Source organism: Periophthalmus magnuspinnatus, chromosome 13, assembly GCF_009829125.3.
Source record: "Periophthalmus magnuspinnatus isolate fPerMag1 chromosome 13, fPerMag1.2.pri, whole genome shotgun sequence".
Classification (NCBI taxonomy): Eukaryota; Metazoa; Chordata; class Actinopteri; order Gobiiformes; family Gobiidae; genus Periophthalmus; species Periophthalmus magnuspinnatus.
In genome coordinates, this window is record NC_047138.1 from 5,132,704 (window position 1) to 5,149,835 (window position 17,132).

Consider the following 17,132-nt stretch of genomic DNA (forward strand, 5'->3'; position numbering starts at 1 on the left):
CAGTAGTTTAAAACCGGCCTAGATTGTTACCTTCAGTGTACCCATTCATTATTGTAGTCTGAATTTCCTGTTAGGGCAGAAAAATCTTCACTAATGAGTTCCTTTCAAACATTTACCACCGTATTGTTATACACTATTCTTCAGTGTATATTGTATACAAGATAAGAGATGCTAATTAGTTGTGTTCATTCATACATACGATTTCTGACAGTAACACCCAAGATGCACATGGTTTGAGGACCTACTTTTGCATGTGATATTACCTGTCAGTGTGTCACTTTAAAAAAGGGATTCCCATGGCCTCAAAGGTACAGCTCCTTGTCGATAAATAATGAGTAGAGCGTGGGGCAAGAGGGAGAGAGAGAGAAAAATGGTTGATGCAGTGAGTCTAGTTCTTTGGGAATTAAAAACAATACACCTCATAGAAACTTCTTGAAACTCACAAAGCTCCTTGTTCCCCACTCTCTCACATTTGCATAGTATCAAGGATTTTGTGCAGAAGGTAGAAAGTTTGGGCTGTGCAGACTGCATGTGAAACGTGGGCAGCAGCTGAAGGGCCCTTGCGGTGGCAGTCCCCCCCCACACAAGTGGCAGAGGTCCTACTATTGAGGCCCAAGTCATTAATCACTGGGATCTTTTCAGCTGTCAATACACAAAAAGAGCCCCCCAAACTCAACAATAGTGTCTTCAGTAGTTTTTCTTTCCCTCATCACAGGGGCAAATATAGTTCACTGGAGATTATTGTTTACGCTTCTGTCTGCCACAAATCTCATACAGTATTCATAAAGAGCTTATCTTGTGGAAAAATCCTTGCCTGGACAACACAAGCATATTGTTAGTAGAACTACCAGATTTGCTAAAAGCACTTCACTATCTTCTTTTGTCCTACTGTGTAAATTACCCAATCTGATGTTGTTTTGCAATGGCATTTCCACCCATTTCATGTCTGACAAAAAAAAAAAAAAGAAGTACAACATTGATTTCATTTAAATGCATAGTACAAATCATCCTGTTCAGTCTTGCTTATGTAGAATTGATTTGGTCCTCTAGTCCTACTTTAGTCCTGATCTACCTCCAGTTTAGTTCCAAGTCCAGTCCGAGTTGAGTTACAGTTGTGATATTATGTATAAGTGTGAATGCCATACACCAAAAGGCAAGAGAAAATATAATCCTCCATACAGCCACCGGACTCATCACGTCTTTGATCTAATTCTCCTTCTCTACTTGACACTGGCGGTTTTATGATTCCAACTTTAATCATCTCTGCTGGTTTAGTGTTGCCCTAGATTTGCTTGGTTTTCACTGTTGAAGTGCTGCTGGTTTGTAAGCTATAAACAACATATTTCATAAAACGACAGCTATCACTTTGGCTCTACTGAGGGCCCTGCATGTACGCACAACACATAAAAAGCAATATTTGTGGCGGAGTTGCACTGTAAACTTTATAGGTGCAGGATTTGTTGTGGTACAGTGGTGGCATATTTCATCAAATCTAATCCTGCCGTTCTTCAAGCGTTCCTGATGTGTGCTGAGCCATACACTGCAGCTTGGGAACTCGATTTGCATTTTATTTATATCCATCGTTGCTTGGTTAACTTTTAGCCCGATCATATCAGTGTTTTCGCCTCGGAAATAATCAACTTTAATGTAACATGCGCAGACAGATGGTGGTGCCTTCAGTTACCTATAGACTCTAGGCATTAGACTCATCAACATGTTCAAGAACTTTGTTTTTCCGCACTAATCTAACAGATGTGAGCTTAAACTGATGCACTTTTGGTTTAACAGTACAGGAAACTACAAAACTAGATAGACTTTACCCCAGAGTTTGCGCAATAAGATTTATACTTGGATACAGTTGTGTTGTAAAGGAGAAACATATGCTGTAGCTGATTACGCGCACATTATGAGAAAGTGAGTTATGCAAATGGAACAAGGGATAACTATAACCTGCACTTATTACTGTAATATAATACAAACTTTTGTCAGTTTTTTTATTGAAGTTTGACACGTGGTGGTCTGGGGCTGCAGCGTATTTGGCAAACTCTGTCTCAGTGTTGTGAGTTTAATTCTTGGCTCTTCTTGCAGTTAACTGAATGTCTATCCCTCTCTATACCCCATTTGATGCTTTAATCTCTTCTGTCCAGTACAATAAAGCAATTCATTTTGGCTTAGGTTAATGATTTATTTGTTTTATCACCCATCCCTATATGAGTGTAAAAATCTTGAAAAAACAACAATAACAAAAATATAAAGCTATTTTAAGTCTTAAATTCATGTCTTTTTTCCAGAGTCCCACAAATTGAGGAGGCTGTTATAAGCTACAGTTGCTGATTGAGATTGGAGGCAGCCATGGAAGTGAAGGAACGCCGCCCCTACCGCTCGCTGACGGCGCGGCAAGACACAGAGCGCCGCTACACCAGCTCCTCAGCCGACAGCGAGGACGGCAAACCCAACGCCAAGTCCTACAGCTCCAGTGAGACGCTCAAGGCCTTCGACCATGACTCCAGGATGGCGTACGGAACCCGGGTCAAAGACGTGGTGCACCATGAAGTGGACGAGTTCGGTCGGCCAGGTGAGTTTACACATATCGTCAGGTCTCTAAATCACAACATCAGGTATAGAAGTCACATTTCAAGCAGATTTTATGACTTTTTATGCCAAAAGAATTATAGAAACCTTCAATAAAAGTCCACATTTTGCAAGTCATCATTTATCCTTATTTTACTGTAATCGTTCCCCAGTCATGACTCAGTTAATAACAAACGTGTATACTTGGGAATAAGGGATGATAGATTGTGCCCATAGGGAAATTTATAGTATTTTCTATTTTCTTTTATTTCCAGCGTCCACTATATCAAAATACTGTAGGAAAAAAAACCTACTTGTCAAATCATAATCAATATTTCACTTTGGAACGGCGTGTCCTTCTCGTATTGTGGAACCATATTCGTGATGCAGAGTTAATAGCGTGTAAATAAGATGATTTAATTTGTACTCTTATAAAGACAGAATGTGCAAAAACACCATCATTACTCTTTAGTTAATAGCCTTCTCCATGTTTGATCTATGCAGGGGTCACTTTGTTAACTTCTAACACTAGCTAGTTTTTAGACGTGCCGGGGCAACATGCATGTCTACACCTGCTCATTCAAATATATTATTGATCATCACAGCTTAAATCAGATGTGATTGCACTACTGAGAAAGCTTCTACAGATTCAACGAGCGTAGCTGTGTGATTTCATGCATTTGAGGCAGGAATGTAATTTACATTTTGAGCCATCAATATACAAAAAATGTGTGTGATTATAGCTCTACTTGTAGTGTGTAGCTAGTACAAATCCAAAGAACTAAACATTGCAAAAGGAAAAAGTGTGTTGGAATGTATTTTTTATTTACAATGCAGGGATTGATTGTCTTTTTCTTTGTCAATTTTAAAATAATATCAAACTGTGTTTAGTATTGATTTACTTTTATTTAAATGGAATTTGAGTAAGGCAATACATGAAAACCTGCATGTTTATATAGCACCGTCCTCCTTTTGCCTCCATCACAGCTGTTTCTCTTCATCTAAATTTGAATATTTCTTTAGGCTCAGGATATTGCTGTCACCTGCTTCCCAAACACATACAGTTCATTATGAGAAGTGAAGCAGTTAGAGGCACATCAGTCGTAATCATTCTGCCTTGGCCGATTTCAGGGGCAGAGTTCTCCCTGCGGGACCTTGGTTTTGGTGAAGCTCTGCCGTCTCACGTAGCCGCCTACAGGACAGAGCTGGGACTGTCACATCGAGATTACTCCGTCAGTATGGGCTCGGATGCGGACACGGAGACAGACGGCATCATGTCCCCGGAGCACGCCGTCAGAATGTGGGGTCGCTCCAACACCAAGTCGGGCCGCAGCTCCTGCCTGTCGAGCCGAGCTAACTCCAACCTAACGCTCACTGACACGGAACATGAGAACACGGAAAATGGTAAGAGACAAATCTATGTACGATTATGTAGTGCTTGGAAAAAAAACTATATTTCCTCATATTTAAGTGTCTCGATTTTTCTTTAAATTTCTGTTCACAAACCAAAAACAAAAAAAAAAAATCATACCATTTAACACAAAAATAGTCAAATTTTTCCTCCAAAGTCTGAACTCTGCTTCAGATCGCATGTTTTTACTGATAGTGGATTGGCTGCAAACCTAAAAGCACCCAACACCCACATCATTGATGATTAGAGATGACAGAATCTCGATCTTGATTAAAATTTGATTAATTGCCCAGCCCTACGAGTATGGGTTCAAATGGGTTAGTTTGTTGAAAGAGGGAAAAATATTGCATGTTTTGAATAAGAAACTAATGGTGGATTACATTTAATCTTACCCCTGTGCCCTCTTTATGACGCTCGCAAGCTTGGATTAATGAGAAGGTCAAAGGAAGGGCATCCGGTTCACCAAATAAAAGTAGGAAACACATTAGATTAATGTTCTCATAAGAGTTCATTTTATGTGGGCTCTAGTTGAGTCCTACAGCTCAAAGGAGACATATTATGTAAAAAACGACTTTTATGATCTTTTAACTATGTTATAGCAGTATTCCCTTAACATTAGTTTGCTCTAGATTGATTCTTTAGGCCTTTATAGATCGTAAAATAATGATCTAATGATGTTATAGTTTAATATAACATCATTAGATCATTATACCAGACAAAAACCATAATGTGTCTTTCTTAAGCTAGAAGCAGTAGCATTAGAATTTGGCTTTGGTTATTTTACTTCATAGTTATAGACATTTTCATTTAGTAAATAGGTAACTAATTTGTTTTTGCTATGAACAAGCCACCATCTAATACAGTGTTTCTTAATGTACTGAGTGCGTGTGAACCCTGACCGGAAATGTTCTTGCACTTTTGCTCGTTGGTGACAGCAGTTGCAGAAGTGGGAATACTTGCAGCACATATTGGATTTCTCTTTCTGTGGCTTTGTATTTCTAATTTAGTCCCGTGGGCCTGATGAACCTGTGTGTGAGCGCAGAAGGTCTCCATGGCTCCGGGGAAGTGTAAATATGAGCCATGTCAAGTGTTGTGAAATGTCAGAAGATAATAGCGTTCCTGCTGAGGATGATCATTTTAAATTCCAGATTAGGGGGCCATGATATTACCAAACTCTTCCTGGAAGTGCAAATGCCATTCGAGCTGTCTCATAATGCTCATTCCCCCAGTGCTAAATTGTCTGTAAATTCAGTTGCTGTTCATTAATGGCTTTGAGAGAGAGAATACAGACGTGTTGTTTGGAGAGTTTATTGCATTTTAAAATTACTTGATTTTCTGTGAAATGAGAGATTCTCTTAAAAGCATAGTTGCATCTATCTGTTTTATGCTTGTTTGTATCATTGGGCTATTTTCTCTGTATGTTTGGTGGTTTTCACACATGTTAGTGGCTCTTTGCAGCGACTTCAGTGCACACTAGATTTAGTTCTGTTTATTTTACATTTGGGTCGGCCTTGTTCACATACACCGCACACCATTCACCCCAAACACACACCATGAGCTACACGAGAGTCCATCAGCTCCTGCAAACTTATTTCCATGACAATCCGCTTCAAGAGCCCCGTGAACGCTCGCACATGCTCGCTTCCCCTATACGTTGTGGTCTTTTCTTTCAGCTGTGGCTACATACACCATGAGGACTGTACAGCGGAGGAGAAAAAGCTTTTTGAATGAATCACGAACTAACCCAGGCTCACCTGTGCAGACAGAACCAGGCTCACCTGTGCAGACAGACCCAGGCTCACCTCCGCAGACAGGCAGGAGAAGATGTTTCTGATATTAATTTGATTCAAATTGATTCGTCAGATGAATAAGGCAATTCAAACAAAGGTTAAGTGAATTCACACTGCACTCACACCGCTCCAGAGTGTGAGTGGAGTCGCTCCAAGGCATCCTGTTTTAAACGCTCTCAGAGCAGCCGTTTACTCCGGTCCAGAGTGCGCCTGCTGGGTTCACACCGACCCGAGCGTATCGCTCTTTTACGTTGCTCTTTTACGTTGCTCTTTTACGTTGCTCTTTTACGTTGCTCTTTTACGTTGCTCTTTGACGTTGCTCTTTGACGTTGCTCTTTGACGTCGAGTAGTGGCAGTGTGAAAACTACTACTACCTTAGTGTACAAAGTTCAATTGTTTTTCTGCCTTTGTTGTCAGATTTGTGTACAGCAAGAACAGTAGCTTTGCTTTACATTTCAAAGACTCCCTAAAATAGTTTGCCTTTAGATGCCTTTTTCTTTTTTTAAAAAACATTCACATACCTGGCATATACTGCACTTGTTATATAGTTGTGTTTCATTTTGAACAAAGTTACCCCAAACCTAAATCATGCATATTAACTTTGAGATTTATGATAGTGTTCCCGGGAGACTTCAGAGATAGAGGAACTCATCAAGGGCCTTGCGGCGAGATCCTAATTGCCCCTGCACAGCTTTGGAGAGAACCTTTTGAATAGTTTTGCATTTCAGAGCGTGGCTCATTATGTATTAGCTTCTTATTATAACTGACAGAAATGACTCTTGGAAGTGGATTCCATTTGCCCGAATGACTCAGGCAAGGGACGTGGCATCCCTCTGCTTGATCATCGAGGCTGCCAGGGGACTTAAATTTGGCTGCATTGTACATAATTAAAGAGAATCTCCTCAGATAGCTGTTCGTGTTTGCCATGCTCAAATGTACAGAGCTGCTGCTGCATTCTGCTACATCTGTGAGACCCAATCTAGATTCTAAGTAGCTTTTTACTCCATTCACCCAAGCAGAGTGCTACCCCAAGCAGCACTTGCATCGAGCATTTAATTCACTCTGATAACATACAATTTATATGTGGCAACTTAATTAAAATCCATGGCAGAAGGTTGCTTGTGTGTGCTTTAATCTCTCTGAATCAACAAACCATTTACTGCACTTTAATGTATTCACGCCGCGGGCAGCGCTCTCCCTCTTCACATATGACTTTCTTGACCCTTGTTTTAATGCATGCAAATAGGCAAAAGTGATTTTCAGAAACAATTTTCTTAATGCTTACTTTCCAAGGCTGCCCCTTATACACAGCATAAACCTCCTGCCACTTGTGATGCAGTGTGCTAAAATTCATTCCTTGTGTTATTTCATAATTTGTAGTTGTACCTAAAAACTAATTGGAAAGAAAGGTTTGAAAGCATGCGCATTTATCAACAATGACCTACCTTGAAGACACACAGTATACGGGCGCTCAAATATACTTATGTGTGCCCTAATATTATTCTGTTCACAGGGACACTTAACATTACTGATAAAAAATGGTGATAGTCTAATTTATAGCTCCACTTGACAAAAGAAAATGAAAAACTAATTAGTTATTAGTCTATAACTTATGAAGCTAATTAGTGCGTCTGACAGTTAAAATGACCTCCAGACATTGTGTTTACTTGTTGATGTGAAGGATAGTGCTCGAAGGTTGTACCGGTAGAACAAATTCATATATCATAAAAGATTATCCCCTCAGATATTACTAAATTTATTTTGTAGGTAAGTAATGACCTGGAGGAAAATCTATGTTTAACAAAACTGTCCTTGAAAATAATAGGGCACGATGAGACGATCTACAAAAAACGCATTGGTTAGTTTATTCTTATTTTATTTGTGCCCACATTATTTTGCATGAAAAGAAATGCTCTAATTCATTTGGGAAGAGTAATCCACATGCCCTGTTTTGTATCAGAGCATAGGTTGAGTAATTTTGTCCAGCTGCAGAGGGTCTGTTTATGGATGATGCTTGTGGATGTATTGCTGCACAGTACATGCACACTTTGCATGTTGGGATCTATTTGTTTCCCATGTGCTGCTTGTCTTTCTAGTCCCCTGGGAGCTCCTTGAGGACATTTCCAGAGCCGTCAGCTGTCGAGTCATTCCTCATGTTTTTGAGGATAAACTTCAGGATGCCAACCCGACCTGCTGTGTTTGGGAGGGCACCATCACTTCTGGGTGTTACCCTATTACTGCTTATCCAGATGTGAGCTCTAATCCCGGTTCTCTCCCGCAGCACAGGCCAGACTATTTTGCTGCTGTAACCATGAGAACTGGCTTGGAGATAGCCAAAGCCTGCTGAGGGACTGTTATTATTCATGGTCCCATAACCTGTGGAGAAAAATAATGTGGCTAAGGCCTACACACTTCCTGTAGTTCGAAAAATGCCCCTGTGACTGACAGAGGTATTTTTCTACAAACAAAATGTAATTAGTTCCAGTGGGCGGTTCTTTGTGTACTCATTCTGTTTTTGCTTACTCCATTCTTTTGGCACAGTTTTTATTGATTAGGGAGATACTGTACATAGTATATCTAATCTTTGCTTTGGTTTAAACTAATATGTACTCCTGCATTTCACCAGTTCCATCAGGTAATCTTTACAAAAAGGAACTTTACTTTCAATACTTCTCTACGAAGGATTTTTATCATCATCCTTCTGGATCTTTGATAAAAAACTTTTGCCTCTCTGGGATTTCTGCTGCATTATCCCTGCGGCAAAACCAAGTCAACCCACAGATATACACAAATAATACACTTACAGAAGTGGTTCACCTTGCTTTGAACTAGTCAAGAAAGGGTCGATAACTGTTCTCAAAAATTGTATTTAGCCTCCAGAAGTTGTGCTCTTTTGCTAGCATATTAACAAACAAATTAGTAACTGCTAATTACTAAAATACTATTTAATTAGAATCCTATAATTATCAGGGTCATGACACAGAACCTGTGTGAGTTCCAGATTCATGGTTTTTCCTATGAATGAAACACAAGTGCGTTGTTCACTGAGCGTAGCCCAAACGGCAGCATGAGACACCAGCCTCCTGTCCTGACATTAGCAGTGGTGTGTGTCTTGTTTCTTTTGTCTGCGCTTCTCCTGTATGTTCTAATGTGAACACACTGACAGTTCACACAGTGGGTGTACAGAGGTCTGTATTTACTCTGTGACAGATCTGCAGTGGAGCAGGGCTTGTCCACTGTGTCGCAGGAGTTTTTAGTCTTCTGACATTTTGCAGTGAAAATCAATTATACACACAAACAAGAAAAACTGAGTCAAGATTTTGAGGCTAATTAGTAAAGTCCTGCGTGCTGGCTGGCCGCAGACAGTGAGTGTGCAGTTAATGATCTTCTGCACATGCTTTTATCCCAGCACGCCACCACCAGAACAATACAAATTCAGACTCATCGTCAGATAATGATTTGAAGCTACAAGAACAAAAAGGGCCTAAAAGATAAATGAGGGTGCTTTTTGGGGATGATGAAACGCCTGTCATCCATCAGCATTTTCTCTTCAAAGTCCACAGCAGTAATGTGCTGATGTGAACGGGCTTTTAGCTTCACATGATACTACTGATGTGGACTTAGCAGATTTAATGTGTTATGGTCTGGTTTTAGCTTTTCACACAGTCTTCTACTTAATTATGTGTTTTTATTCAAGAGGTCTACACTTTTTGATGGCTTTCATATTTTACTATAACAAATTATTTCTGTGTATACAGTGCTTTCTTATAAATGATTTTCAATAAATGCATTTACATAGGCTGTAAAACAACATTACATTGTGATGTGCCTGGGTTACACCTGGAGTAAGTGCAAATGTTCCCATGTTGTTCCTAAATCACAAAACATGTTGACAGTTGGAAACAAGGTGTGGTAGGGTGAGGGACGGAATAAGCGCATTGGAACTGAGGGTTTAAATTAAATATAGTAGATGTTCCTTATGCAGACATTTCAAAGCCCTAAACTTCGACAAGCAAATCGTTGGTTCATTAAAAAGAGCAGCGAGCACTTTGGCACCATCACCACCAACACACTTTCTGTTACTAACCAATGTGAGGTCCAAAATGACTTCAGACTGAGTCAAACTTTCTCATTCTAAACTTAATTTTTAATCTGCATAACCAGAGTTAAACCAATGGTTTGAGCTGGACCACGTGTAAACTGCTGTGGGTTTTTGAGCTGTTGAGTGTCACCCACGCCAGAAGCCTGTGAGTCAAAGTCAATAAGAGTGTCCAATTAGGCGATGCGTTTGGTTCATTAGGGCATGTTTTACAGCACTGTGGTGGCACCAGAGAGATGGGGTTTCCCACTGTGACCTTGAGGGGCTGTGGTCAGCTCTCCTCACTCGCTCTCACTGAATAACACATACACCTATTTATGTCTGTGCCTTTGTGGAAAGACTGTTGTTGATTTTAGATTAGTATTTTTGCGTCACGATTTTTTTTCATTACGTTTTATTAGTGCGAGTGCGGTTAAAATATGCTTCCTTCTCCCTCTGGGTTTTCTATTTTGTATTTCAATAAAATGTTACACAGAAAAATATACATTGCTCAGAATGTAAAATAACAAAACAGCATATGTCATAATCGCTAAACACAGATTCATTGTACTCAAAATGGCAGACATATTGGCCAATCTGTTTTCAAGACTCTAACAACAAGGCTGAACTGGTGAAGTCTAAAGGGACAGTGTGGAGTTGTGAATGATGTGTCTCTGATTGCTTGTTTTGGGGAAACAGTTTAATATCTGGAAATGTAATTTTAGTGCATTAAACATAAACACAAAAACAAACTTGTTCAGAAGTCATCATACACATTGTAGAAGCAAAATATCAGGCAAAATGATGTTTCAAAGCAGTCACTGGTGGCTTCTTAGCTCAGGCGTGGATATTTCCGCCCCCACATTTTCTTGTGAAGTTATTTATTTGTTGACTTTTTTGGCAGAGTGTGGGCTCAGATCGTGGATTAGTTGAGATATTCTCTGGCTCATTTGCGGGCTAATTTGCAGGGTTTTAGAGCCCCTCATGGACAGTTTTAGCCTGTTATCTGTAGAACATGCTCGCTCCCTGCCAGTGCTCAGACTGTCTAAACCAACAGCATTGGACTAGAGCTCCCCCTCTCCAGGCCCCGCTGCAGCAGACTCTGGGATGAGCTCTGGTCCTCTGAGGATCTCCCATACACATGCCACACAAGTCCTGCCTCTCTCCAACAAAATCTTTAGACTGTCGATTAGAATGGCCTGTTTATGCTGGTTCTGCAGACGCGCTTACTCTGGTCTCTGAGAAACTCTGAGACATTTGCTCTATTGATACTGTGCTGTGTCGAGGCATTCATTTAGTCTGAACTGAGCTTTTGAATCTTTGAGCTTTCATCTATCTGTCTTTACTATCTATTATACTATCTGGACCCCTTATGTGACACATCAGATCATATTTTGACTAGATTTGACAGATACTTTGTTGATTCCCCAATAAAATAAACCGTATCCTAAATTAGGGCGTGGTGATACAGTAAACAAATTGTCTTTATCTCAGTTGTCGATTCAGTTTTACTCAAAATGGCTTTCAACATGTATTTGCTGAGATAAACAATATAAACTTTTACTCAGAGTCATTCAACACAAAAATAGTAAAATATATTCCTCTACTACACTCTTTAAATGACAGGGGACTGGCTCTGGACATCTATTAAAAAGACCCAAGCTGATAAATTACCATAAAAGATGAATGACTCTCTTAATTAATTGTACTTAATTGCAGAGTCGTATCATAAATGCTGCTTTTTTTATTGTGAGGCTTTTAACTTGGTATTTTTTCATTATATTTATGCTACTTTACTTGCATATTGGAAGGAACACTTTATTACACGATTTAAACTATGTCAATTAGTGACATGAAGCTTTAAGCAACTTGCTCCATCCAGTGAAATTAATTAGTTGTTTTTTTTAGGGTGGAGTACAGAGATCCCGACACGCTGTTTCCCTGGCAGGAGATAAGAGTAATTAAACATCCTGGCTGTGATTCGTCTCATTAGTGGTCACCTCTGATAGTCCTGAGTAACAAAGGTACGGTTTTAGCAAAGGAGCTTAAACCTTATTATGCCAAGTGACCACATACTCTTGCTTATTCCTCTCGTATACTGCAAAGGTGCGCATGGGTCGATTTTATAGTCTGTGCATGTTGAGTAACGGAGGACATAAGCTATGGGCTCTGTTCCCCTGTGCCTGCAGTAGTTCCCCTAAAGCATTGCTGTCACGCTGAAAAATACCAGCCTTATCTCAGCTGTATGAATTGCAAGCCATTTTGCGTGCTGCACCGGAGATGAAATCATTCTGTCATCAAAGCCTCACCCTGCACTGTGCCTAGACGTACAGTACATGTGTAAGCAGGCATTTGGCTTAGTAAGCGCTGCTAATATATCCATTTATGGGAGTTAGACTCTTAGTATTCTGTGATACACTGTGATATGGAAGAGTAGCATCTAGATACCATTGTGTTTTTCAACGTTAGCTATTATAGGGCTGCACAATACTGACCATATGTTTCACTATAGCCGCTGCTATAGGATGTTGTATGTACAAGACAAAAAAGTATCAAATGGTGCAAGGGTTAAGGATTCTGGTTATCTCCAGTACAGTTTATTTATATTTTAGTTCGATGGGACCCGGGAATACATTAAGCTGTTTCGATGAAGTAATTGTAGAAACTGTAACATTAGCAGGCTGTTGATCAGGGAATATTGATTTGAATTGGTAAAAGGAGGATGTCTGGCCTCACAAATGTATGTTTCCTTTGGAGTGAATATGTTTTCTTTTCTCTGTCACACAGTACTCTTCTTTAAGGAGTGTGTAGTTGATATATAATCCATAAGAAAAGCTCATCATATTTACTTTTATACATTTACTGTCTGTGTGTGCTTTGGCTAGACCATATAGTACTAGCAGTTCACAAATCAATTCAATGCCAAAATATGAAATTAAAAATACATGTATGCAAGGTAAGATAACTAATAAATACTGTTTTATAGAATGTGTAATATGTGAGGAGTATCGCATAACAAGATAAAGTCTGTGGCTGACTTTTGTGCAGAGTTAAGCTTTTCACAATCTTATGGCAGTGTATTTTTTCTTAGGGTATACTTCACACTTTTATTATCCTAAACATGCAATGCACCAAGGAATGACAAGATGTGGTCGGTGCCATCTTTATCGAGCTGGGCCCTGGGCTATAGCTACATGTAGCTCTAATGAGTCGCTTACAATTTTCGGCTTCACTTGCTCTCAAATACCCAAAGTAAACTTTTGTCTTTCCCCTCACTATCTAGGGACCTTAAGAGGATTGTGGGCTCATTATTTATTCATGCCATTGTGTTTATTCACCAGTCTTAGTGTGTGATGAGAGTGTGAACGGAGCAGCCAGCCCAGACATAGTAAAAGCTGATAATTATCCACTATTAGCAGTGTTTTTCAGACATGGCTAAAGTTGAATCATTTGGATGATCGAGCCATGGCAGAGCCCCTCAGACGCCCATTTAAGGCTGATTTACTATGTGTCTGTGAAGTCAGGGGTTGTCTGAAAACAACTTGAGAAATGGTGTAGATAAATTTGGAAAGTGTTTGTGTTAGTTGGACCTTCTGTACAGCAAGAGGAGATATCAATGTGCTCTCGCTGACCAAAAGATCTGTACAAAAACAGCCATTACATCTCTGCAGGATGTTGTTAACAGCAAGAGGTGAGGAGACTGAAAACTTTACTTTTCATCACACAACAAAGAAAGCCCCAGGGATCTTTGAATGGACTCGATGGAGGGATTTGGCAACGTCACAACTTGTCAGAATCTCAAGATTCCTCAAGTGAAAAGTTTCTTAGCATTTGTTGTACTAATTGAAATTTTTTTAATCAGTTTTTTGGGGAATGGATCATCTGGTTTGGCATTAACATTTGTCATTGTGATCTGTCACTTAAAGTCACACACAGTTCATACTGAATTAGACAATGTGTTGGCTTTATACTACACAGCATAAACACTATCTGTAAACCTGAGCTGTGTTTTGGCTTCACAAATGTATGTATTGGATTTGCCGCTGTATACCTCACCCCTCTGGCTGTAATAATGCTGACAGTTGATGTGAAATATCAAAGCTATTTAGGAAAGGTAACTAGAAACAGTGATTGACTGCTGACCAATCACTGTCAAGATCCTATAATTTACACACAGCTGTGCAGGCTCAGCGTGACTCAGACAGAAGGCATATGGAGGAATACATGCATATTTTAAAATTATACCTCGCTCTTTGCCTGTACCACAATGTCATGCAACAAATGTTTCCTCCTAAAACTAAAATATACTTTAAATCAGATGAATGGTAATATAGATAGAATTGCGCGTTAGTACTGTTCTCAAGTGTAGAGATGCTGCAGATAGAGGTGGGAGATAAATCCAAAAATTGTCGTTTTGGAGATATATTGTCTATAATTAAAACAATTTAAAATTACCTCAAAAGAGACGAAACCATCTAGTCTCACAAACAAGGACGTAAAGTGATATTTCTGCACTTTTGTGGTTAAGTTTATGGTCCATTCATTTTTTGTCGGGTGCTTGAACCTCAGCCAAGACATTGACAGCACATTCCTGATGCACTATTAAAATATCATCTGAATATTGTTATCAAAATGTCCATATCACCCTCCCCTCGCTACACACTTCAAATCACGTTCTGTCTTTATAATGGTTAAGTGCCAAGTACTTGACTCACACTAAAATCACATCAAGGATAAGTAATTACTATGTCACTATGGAAAAACCTACCACATTTTTAAAGAGACTGGATTCCATGCTCCTACAGGATAAATCTCCATAACGATACAAATGCATGATACGAAACTGTACACAACAACTTGACAAACCTGATGCAATGTGCAGCAGTGTCATTAGCGGGATGCGCGCTAATTGTTTTGTGATAGTGCTCTAAATGGGAAGTGACTTAACCAGAGTGCAAAGGGAGGCTCAGAGTGGCAAAAACTAAAGTGAAACTTATAAAACATGTTAATATGTTTTTTTTCTGCAAATGTAGTATTTTCAAAACAATATGTGATGGTGATCTAAATATGTTATGTGTTAGCAATTAATATCCCATAGAAGTAAAATACCCCCTTCTTTAAGACATAGTTTTCTCCATGAAAACACTTAACACAATCTTGATCTTGATCTGAATCCACACCAAAATCCTTAGACTCATTACTGCCTTCATGAAACCATAGCAGCCATACCTACCAAATGAACACTATACATGGGAAGAGCTGCTGGTCTTTGTATCTCTGGTCTCTTTGTCATAATACCAGGTCTGAATGGGATCTCTGACTCATTTGTGTGTTTGTCACAGCGAGCTCAAGCAGATGGCGTCTTTCAGCTGCAGGTCGTGCTGTCTCTGAAACGTGGAGGAGTACAGTGGACTCAAAAGAAACTGTGTGCCTATTACACCACTGAAAAGAAATGTCATGCGAAGCTTTGGCCCTGTTCATGTCCCCCGCGCTGATACTAACATCCCGTCCTGCCAGGCCATACTGCTGCTTTTGTCTCAACTAGATGTTTCACTTTTTCTCCAAGTCCAGACATAACATGGCCACTACAGCAGTGGAGTAGGCGGTGAAGAGATAAATACAATAGCGGCTCTTATGCATTTAGTGCAAGCACAAACACAGTGTATTAACTTGAGTTACATCTGAATAAATACATTGTTGTTCTTTTAACATGTACCAAAAACATTTTATCTATTTGCTCATACTAAACCTATTCATACAAACTGTAGCTCCGACTATAGTCATGCCCAGGCAGTGAAAATTGTTTATTTTGCCTAATGTTTTCTCCTGCTGTGGAGTACATTCATGACCAGATGATCTTCTGTCTGCTAGGTTTTTTTTTCTTTTTTTTTGTAATTATTCAAAGTATGTGTCTGCAATTTGGCTCTCAGTGTCTCCTTATGAGTGTAGAGCCTAATTGTCAATAATGGGTGCTGGGTTTAAAGTGTGTTCATGTTGTGGGTCAGCCTTAAATGGAGCCGTACTTTCTATGGAGCCCTCCTTTTATTACACACAAATACAATTTCCATTTTCTCCATAATGGCCAGGCGTCTATAAAAACATTTATGGTTAGTTTACAATTTGTTTTCAAGCTCATCGTACATTACGCTCACTCTTCTTTATTATGATATTGATTCTTCGCAGGTAACCGCCGCGCCAGAGAAATTTTTTATCTTTTTTCCAATGCGCCTTCATAAAAGCTCATTTCCTACTTCCTCTCTGAGTGATTTTGTTGGTTGTTTGGGCCAGACTATATTTGCTGACAAGACTTGTACCGATGAATTGATTTGATTTCTTGATATTGCTGTCAAAAAGTGCAAGGAAATCCTTTCAAATGGAATATTGTAATTTGAAAAGATTTTTCTCATTGCTGATGTAAATTTGGAAATGTCTATATTATTGTAAATGTTTTAAAACCATTTTACAAAGCCTATATTTTTACAACTATTGTCTGTTCAGAAAGTTCTTGCAAATACAAAACTCACATTAAACAAACAAATCATTTCTTATTTTAGTATAGTATTTTGTCCAAAACAATGAAATAGGGCAGTACTGCCATACAGCATGCAGTCAGTCGACAGAAAACTTGCTTTGACACAAAAAGTAGTGATTTGGATCAGATTCTAATCTAAAGACATTTCCCTCCTCATCCAAGAGGTTTTTCTAATGATAGAGAAATCATATATTCCTCTGAGGAGAGTTGATAGTAAAATTGTATAAAGTCAACTAAAACTCTAGTCCAGGTGACTCTTTTTAAAATATTTTTATGGCTATTGTATTAGATTAAACAAAACAGCTTTAAATTGACCTGAATAAAAACTGAAAAATGCAAAATATTAAGCGGTAATCATACACAGTCAGTCACAAAATTATTTAGCATAATTTCTCCTTGATTAGCTCTAAATCTGCGTAATTGCATTGCCACGTTATTAAGACCTTTAAATGATACAATTAGCATACATTTAATGCATGCTCCATGCTATATTCAGTGCAGTTTCTCATCATTTGACATGCTTGAGGATACATTATGTGGCTGTCGGTCAAAGTGACTAAGAAATGCACAAGGAATGCTTTGTATAAAAGGAGAAGACAGCGGACAAATATTTAATGCACTATATAACTCATAACGGCGGCTCCTTGCAGTGGGCTGCTGTGTTAGTCAATATTGACCCTTCCTTTCATCATGCTACATTGCAACAACACCAGCACAGAGCTTTACACTCCTCCTGTCACAAAGAAGTCG

The 17,132-nt window shown here is 39.2% G+C and overlaps 1 protein-coding gene across 3 annotated transcripts in view; it reads left to right on the plus strand.

Annotated features, from left to right (window-relative positions):
• tenm4 (teneurin transmembrane protein 4) overlaps positions 1-17,132 on the plus strand; it is a 113,994-nt gene that overhangs the window by 22,690 nt on the left and 74,172 nt on the right. For all 3 annotated transcript variants that reach the window (XM_055225874.1, XM_033977623.2, XM_055225875.1), the window contains exons 2-3: positions 2,292-2,575; positions 3,703-3,975. In XM_055225874.1, the coding sequence (XP_055081849.1) occupies positions 2,353-2,575; positions 3,703-3,975 (496 nt within the window). In that variant the 5' untranslated portion in view covers positions 2,292-2,352. The remainder of the gene's footprint in view (positions 1-2,291; positions 2,576-3,702; positions 3,976-17,132) is intronic.